This window comes from Sinocyclocheilus anshuiensis, unplaced genomic scaffold (assembly GCF_001515605.1).
Source record: "Sinocyclocheilus anshuiensis isolate Anshui unplaced genomic scaffold, SAMN03320099.WGS_v1.1 scaffold863, whole genome shotgun sequence".
Lineage (NCBI taxonomy): Eukaryota > Metazoa > Chordata > Actinopteri > Cypriniformes > Cyprinidae > Sinocyclocheilus > Sinocyclocheilus anshuiensis.
In genome coordinates, this window is record NW_015547725.1 from 173,067 (window position 1) to 180,685 (window position 7,619).

The following is a 7,619-nucleotide window of genomic DNA, read 5'->3' on the forward strand; positions in this document are numbered from 1 at the left end:
TTTTTTTGCGCACAAAAAGTATTCTCGTAGCTTTGTAAAATTACGGTTGAACCCCTAATGTCACATGGATTATTTTCATACCTGCAAACTAGTCGCTTTTTGGCGAAATTCGCCGTTTTGAATCAAAATATGTCATTTATGTGAATCGTCTAGAGTTTTTTTTGGGGGGTGGGGTCTGGGAGGAAAGAGATTGCAAGCTCATAGACAGGAGTGTGTTCGACCAGAGTCCCTTTCTCGGTTCGACTTGAAGCAGCAATGCACAGACCGATCGCTGTATGACATCAAAGCACCGCGAGAGCTACAGAAAGCAGATGGCTCCGCGTGCTTTCGAATCGCTCTCGTGGTACTTTGATGTCCGATCATTCTGCGCGCGCTGCTGCTTCAAATCGAACACACCTCATCTCACAGCCGGTCCGTTCTGACAGCACACTTACGCTCACATCCGCATGTAAACATGTCATCGGCGTGGAAGTTCTTCATTGTGAGCTAAACAGACACAAAGTTCGCAATTTGTAATACAGTATTCACTGTTTTTGCTCAAGTTCGCTGACGAAGTTTCAATCAAAGCCACAGCAGAACTGTTTTGTGTCTCCAAGCAACACAGCGGTGTTTCGATACTGAATGAATCCACGTTTTTGAATAAATCAAGCGAGTCAATGATTCAGTAACCCATTCGTAAAGACAGTAGTCACTTGAATGAATCAGCCATTTGAATGAATGGCTAATGACTCGCTCATTAAAACATTTATGTAATTTACCGTCATCTACTGGTGGTTTGATTTCATATTTAAAAGGATTGCATTTTTCCCAACATGTTTAACTTGTATGTTCAAAAATATTTAAAACATTAATCTTATAAAATTATTTATGCATTTGAAATTTTGTGGTGTAAATGCATTTATGGAACCTTAGCTTCATTAAACAGTCTGTGTAAATACATCTAATGCCACTTCAGATGCACCTTCTGTTTCCTCTGCAGTGAAAAGATGGAGTTTGTTGATAGAATGCGCACTCTAATGTGAACATGTTGCACTGTCCATAAAGTTTGTGGTATAAATGTGTTTTTTTTACTTGAAGCATATGTTGTCTTTTTCCTTTATTTTGTTGTCAGAGTGCACCAGAACGCTTCATTGACATGCTAAATTCTCAAAAATTTTCTTCATGGGGGGATGCCCCCAGACCCCCCTACAAGGGTCATATTACGAACTATCTCAGCTTTTTGACCTCTTGTGAGTTTGCAGGTATATATTTTACCGATCTCCTTGCTACGTCTCTGGACTTGGGAACATTTCAGTTGTATTGCTGTCTATGCAGGTTCAGACAGCTCTCAGATTCCATCAAAAATATCTTAATTTGTGTTCCGAAGATGAACGAAGGTCTTACGGGTTTGAAACGACATGAGGGTGAGTAATTAATGACAGAATTAAAATTTTTGGGTGAACTATCCCTTTAAGTCATCCGTGTACTTTTCGCCCACTGTTTTATGAATACTGTGAATTCGGATGTACTACTTGTTTCATATACTGTTTTTTGCCTACTGTATAGTAGGGAAGTATGTGATTTCGGATGCAGTCTAGGTAGTTAAATGGGCGGGACATGGTGTAGGTGGAGTGAGGTAAGTAACAAATGGGGAGTGGCCATAGTTAGGTAGCAAAAGGGGTGGGAACAGTGCTAGAGTAAAGACATATGGGACAGGACCAGAGTTTGGTATGGAATGGGAAGAGCCAGAGTGAGGTAATTAAAGAGGTGGGGACAAAGCAACAGTGAGGGAAGACAAGGGGTGGAGCCATTATGATGCATTCAAAAGGGTTGGGGCTAGAAATAAAGTGTAGTCACGTTAGCAAAATTCTGCAGGCAAAAAGGTCCGTTGTCCATTGTCTAAATAGTGTCATGATGTATTAAGTACAGCCATCGAACCAAGCAGCCGTCTGTGGGTCATTATGGCAAATTTGTGACCAGCTTTGAACCAGATGAAGTAATACAGTGTGCGGGGCCTGAGTGAAGGCATTGAATAGGCGGAGCCAAACTGCAGCAATTAAAAGGGGTGGGTCCAGCATAAAATAATTGAAAAAACACTAGTTTTTAAGAAGTTTTAAATTGGTATTAAAGAAGTGGAGAAACTTCAAGAGAAGCAGCTTGTTTTTTGAATCAAGATTTTTATCAAATAAATACAGAACTGTGGTAAGTAGCCATCTTTATATGTTGAGGGTAAGTAGTGACACAGATGCTAGAGGGAATATGCATGTTATCTCAAGACCATCTCTCTCTGTCAGAGCTCCAAATGAGATTTTTTTTTGTCTTTATTATTTAATTTGTTTTTCTCCATCTGTTTGTCACTCGTGCATGTGTTTTGTGCTGTGCCCCGTGTGTGTTTGTTAATGTATGTGTGTGTTGTGGTGTGTATTGTGTAGTCTTTAGATGATCATGTGGACCACCTCATACAAAACTACGTTACTGGAGCTCGAAAAACCAACAAGGTACTGAGTCTCAGAATGGGACTCGTCTCTCTGTGAAACCCTCTTAAAGCTTTGGGCTTCTATCCTCTGTTAACCTGCTGTGACCTCACATACACACACACACACACGTCCGTTTCTTTCCTCACATCCACTAACTCGTCTGGCTCGGCACTGCTCTTCCTCACTCACCACCAAAGGCACTGAAAGCGGTTAACCAATCAGACTGGATTCTGCTTCTGACACCATGTTTAGAAAATCAAGTAATAACTAATTAATGTTTTGCCCTCTAAGGAGGTGTGTACATGGTCTCAAATGCATGTTAGCATCCTGCTATTGCTGCTGTGTGTGTGGATGTGATTGGTTGCTTATTTTAAAAACAGCAGCAGAACAGACTAATACGAGTGTGTATTTGTGTATGCGTGTTGTGTTACAGGTGGAGGCTGATATGGGTTACCCGGGAGGCAAAGCCAAAATCATCCATAAAGAATCTGACATCATCATGGCATTTGCCATTAACAAGGTAAGGCCATTTCTATGTCTAGTTCTATTATAGAGAGAGTGGCTCTGTTAATGGCCTCACGGTTTGAAGTCAGGTTTCATAGTCAATTAGTTAATTGAATAATTGCTAATACAGCAAACCAAATGTGGAGGACTTCAAATGCTCCAAATGCTTGTAACTCTACAGTGGAAATATATAATATACCTAATATATTTTAATGCACAGCTCTCTGAAATACTTGACATTTACATTTAGTCATTTAGCAGACGCTTTTATCCAAAGCGGTAGAATTAAAATAGAATAGAAAGTGCTAGAGTTAAAAGGTAAAATAAAGGTGGAACAGATGTGATTTTAGTCTTTTCTTGAAGATGGCTAAGTACTCAGCTGCTCGGATTGAGTTGGGCGATGGGTTTGTTGAAACCTCAAGCAGTTACTTGATACTTGATACTACTTATAAATACTTGATTCTGATTGGTCTGTCGTGACATTCTGAGGTGTGTTATTACCTGATAACAGCCGTCATCAGTAGCAATGCCAAATAACACACCGGTCTGTAAGGGAAACAGGTAAATTTAGCTCAAATGGAATTAATTTTAATTTTTATAGGGAATTTTGACAGAATCACTGTTCTATGGCTGATCAACTGAATCGGCCAGCGTTACACTGAACGGGCCATATAACATCAACTCTGCAACGGATATAAATATCCAAAGTATAGTGAAAACACACAGTAACTAGATCGGCAGTTTAAAACATTAACTTGTAAGCACAAAAAAAACATGATACTTCACTTTTCAATACAAACAAGACTTTGTTGGACAATTCTAAGATATAAACTAATCTAACACAAACACATGCACTCACACATTCATACAAGTTGAAGAAACGGAGAAAGTGAGGGAAGAAGTTGTAAGTTGTAAGTGAACATGTGAAATCCCCAGTTTTTAGCAATATGTGCAATTGCTTAGACCTGAACAACCATCAATCATTATATTAACCCTCACATTGACTTTTCAATGAGGCTGTGATACTTTATATTAAATGCACCAGTTTAGAATCTGGAGGCATTGCCTGTGTTAGGACATTCCCTTTGTTGTTGTGTGGGGTTTCCCAGGTTGTTGATTCACTGGAGGTCTAGTAGCGTCCGGAGTGACGTCTTGGGGAAGCCAACCGTTGGGCGTTGGCTGAAGGATGGGTGTGGAGTCTTGGGCTGGTTGAAGTTTTGGCGGCGGGCACAGACGAGGTCGGATTCGAAGACATGTCTTTAAGGCAAAACTTAACTCAAAACACGAAACTATCAAGGGAAAAGAAAATAAACTAAAGTAAAAAAGAAAGAAAGAAGGGTGTGATGAGACTAGATGGCTTTATCTCCTCATGATAGTAGAGGAGCAGCAGACAAGCAGGCCAGAAAGCCCGCTGAAAGAGCGCTTGAAGAACGCAAAGCTTAAAAGCAAAAGCAGTGGCAAAAAGGCAAAAAAAAAGCAGTGGCAAAAGCAAAATTTGTTTGTGTCCTGAGTTTTTAAACTCTGTGTTGGACACATCCCAAATGGTGTCTTGACCAATTAGACATCGTCTTAGCTTAGAGTATTGCTATGTTTCTCCTCATACATACATCAACGTGTTATCTTGTTAGTCACATGGTCTGAATTTTCCCACTCTTTCAGAGTATAATTTAAACATGATTTCTATAATAAGAATATGATACAGTTTACAAAGAATTGACTGATAGAAAAGTTTTAAGGAAGAATTTTCAAACACACACATACCAAACTCGAATATAATAGTTATTCAAAGGACATATATGAGTTATTAGAACATAATAGTCAAATGTGTGGGTTACATACATGATATGGAGTTATTTAAGGGACTGATATTCATTTACAAGTCATTTTAGCATCATTTTGATGCATTTATATATGTAAAAGACAGTCTCTGTGCCGTTCTGTGAGTGTGAGGATGTGTTCTGTGAGCAACAAAAGGTCTAGAAGGAGTCTAAGTCCGGTCTCTGTCCTGAGTGAGGGAAAACCAATCCCGGGAAGTCTTAACTCATGATTTTCCTCATGGTTTTACTCGTGATGGTCATGATGTGTTGTCTCTTTGACCATTAATCTTGGGTCACTTGCCCCAAATTTGACAATCTCCTTCCTGAGTTGGAATTATCAATGTGTTCTTTTGTTTTAACGCTGCAAGCTGTTTAAATCTGCTAGTTAGGTTTGCTGGCTCCCCAGGGTATCTGATTGATGGCCGTCCATGTTGTTCGGGGCCTCTTTGTGGAATCTGGCTCTTTGTGTTGTTTCAACACTGTTCTGATCAAATCTTAAATTGTCTGATTCGCTCTGATATCCTACAGCTCATTCCGGGTATTTGAGGCCAGTGCTTCTTTCACATCTCATATCACATTAGTTTTAATCAAACGCAACTGCTATCAGCTTCAATTATCGACTGTATTTACTGTAAAATGAAACCGGAGGACTTCAGTGTTAATAGTAGGCCTGTGGTACTAGTTGAAGTGTCCAGAACGATTGTTTTGTACATTGTAATAAATTTAATGAACATGCAAGATTTTAAAACAATACTGCATTTATTGTTTTACATTTGTTTCTGAATGTATTAAAATGCGACAGATGTGACTTTTTTTCTGTCAACAATGCAATGTTTTTTTAAATTCTACATACTGCAGTAAACTCTTTATTTCAAAATATTCATAATAATAATAATGTTTTAACATCCTTTTTAATTTGTGTTTGTGTTCATTCTCTAAGGCTAACACTAATGAAATAGTGCTGGCGTCTACTCATGATGTCCAGGAAGTGGACGTGTCCTCACTGCTCGCAGCTCAGCCTTACACCTGGATCGGAGAGGAATTTGACAAGGAGTCTCGCAGGTTTGTCACCTGTCTGTGTGTGTTTGAATCATTCAGCTCACAGATTTGATTGCTATGAAATTCCTTGTTTTCTCTGTGTAGCTCTGATGATGTGGATTACCGCTCGTCTCACACCAACATCGCCCAGGCCAGTGCCGGTCCATTTGCCCCCCAACAAATGGCAGCATCATCCTCCATGCCATGGCTGGGCAGCGGACAGACCAGCATGGGTGCCAGTGTGGTAAGTTAGTCAGACTGTTTTCTGTAATGTGAATAAAGTTAGCAAATAAACTTGTAAAATGAAATCACAGGTATAAAAAAAATGGGAAAATGTAGTGGGCTTTTTTTTTTTGACCTCGTGCAAATATTTTAGAAAGTGATGCCACTTACACGTTTACATAAAAAAAATGCAAACACTTCAATGATTTGAGAATGATAAACTGCAGCATTCAATTAAATGTGACAAGTTGACAAGTTGTTTTAGTCAACTGAAACCTTTGAAAGTCCAGATTTTTTTTTTTTTTAATCTAAGATAAAAGCTTAAATATATTTTTAATGGAAATAACTTTTTATTATATAAAATCATGTTGTATTATAATATTAGATGTTAACCTGTTGTTTTTTTTGTTTTTTTTTACTATGAAATAGCCTTGTAAGCTGGTAAACAAACAAAATTTATTTTGCTACAAAATGACAAAATATATAAAAGGCTTATTGAAACTGAAAAAAACTGTGAATAAAAATAGCATTTTAAGTTTTAGACAAGTTTAAAATAAAGGAATGCTAAATTATTAAATGACAACATTTTTTTTTTTTTGTCACTAATCAAATAAGCAATTTTGTGACATTTGTACATCTGTGGCCATCTTTTGTACAGTTGGTCAGATATTCTTGCTTCCACTGGGGTACAAGATGCTCTTTAGATGATTCTCAAATCATCCTGGAAAACATGATCATCAGGTTTTTTTCATGCAGCTTCAGTATTACTGTCATAACAGGAAGAAGAAACAAACCAAATACTCAAAGAAACGTTCAAATTCATGTTCATTTTTAATTAAACTTAATTAAACTTTACTGAAATAGTTGTAATGTACAGGGTTGTATTAAATTTGGGAAAACACAGAAACATTTTTACTAGTGGTCTCAGATTTTGGACCCCACTGTACATATGCACACATTGAATCCGGTTCATGATGGTCACGTTCCCACAGAGCTGCACCCGCAAATGAAGAGCAGCTTCTGAATGTTATCTTTTGGCTGCTATCAGCAGAACACAAACAGTGAGTTGTGGTCTCAACAGAGCTCTTGATGAGTCTGTATCGAGCTGATAAGAGCGTTTGGAGGTAGTGGAGTATACCGCAGACAGTCCGAGCGGCCCAAGGTACAGACCTGCGTCATCACATCAACCTCCACTCTTGTTCTCATTCACGGCTGATAAAGATGACACTGTGGAGTTGGGGAAGCTACTTTCAAACTGGTTTTCCAAGCTCTACATGCTGCAGACAAATTATCGTTTTGATTGTGTAGTTAGCTTTGCTACAACGAGTAGCAAAAGATCTGGTACCACGGTACAGGGATGCGATCAGATGGTAAAGATACTGTCATTGATTTACATATTTTATGGGTCATTTGAAATTAACAGTCCAAGCAAAGCTTTCACTAAATCATACTATAGAATACTGTAAATTGTACTGCATATTGTACTGTAAAATATGAAGAAACTGCAAGAATCTCAGTGTTGTGTGTGTGTGAGTTTGAGAGAACAGACTTTCATGAGTTTGTGTGTGTGTGTGTGTGTGTG

At 38.5% G+C, this 7,619-nt stretch overlaps 1 protein-coding gene across 1 annotated transcript in view; it reads left to right on the forward strand.

Annotated features, from left to right (window-relative positions):
- LOC107704254 (dmX-like protein 2) overlaps positions 1–7,619 on the forward strand; it is an 82,434-nt gene that overhangs the window by 68,115 nt on the left and 6,700 nt on the right. The window contains exons 36-39 of the mRNA XM_016507137.1: positions 2,412–2,477; positions 2,890–2,976; positions 5,718–5,839; positions 5,921–6,059. Coding sequence (XP_016362623.1) covers positions 2,412–2,477; positions 2,890–2,976; positions 5,718–5,839; positions 5,921–6,059 — 414 coding nt within the window. The remainder of the gene's footprint in view (positions 1–2,411; positions 2,478–2,889; positions 2,977–5,717; positions 5,840–5,920; positions 6,060–7,619) is intronic.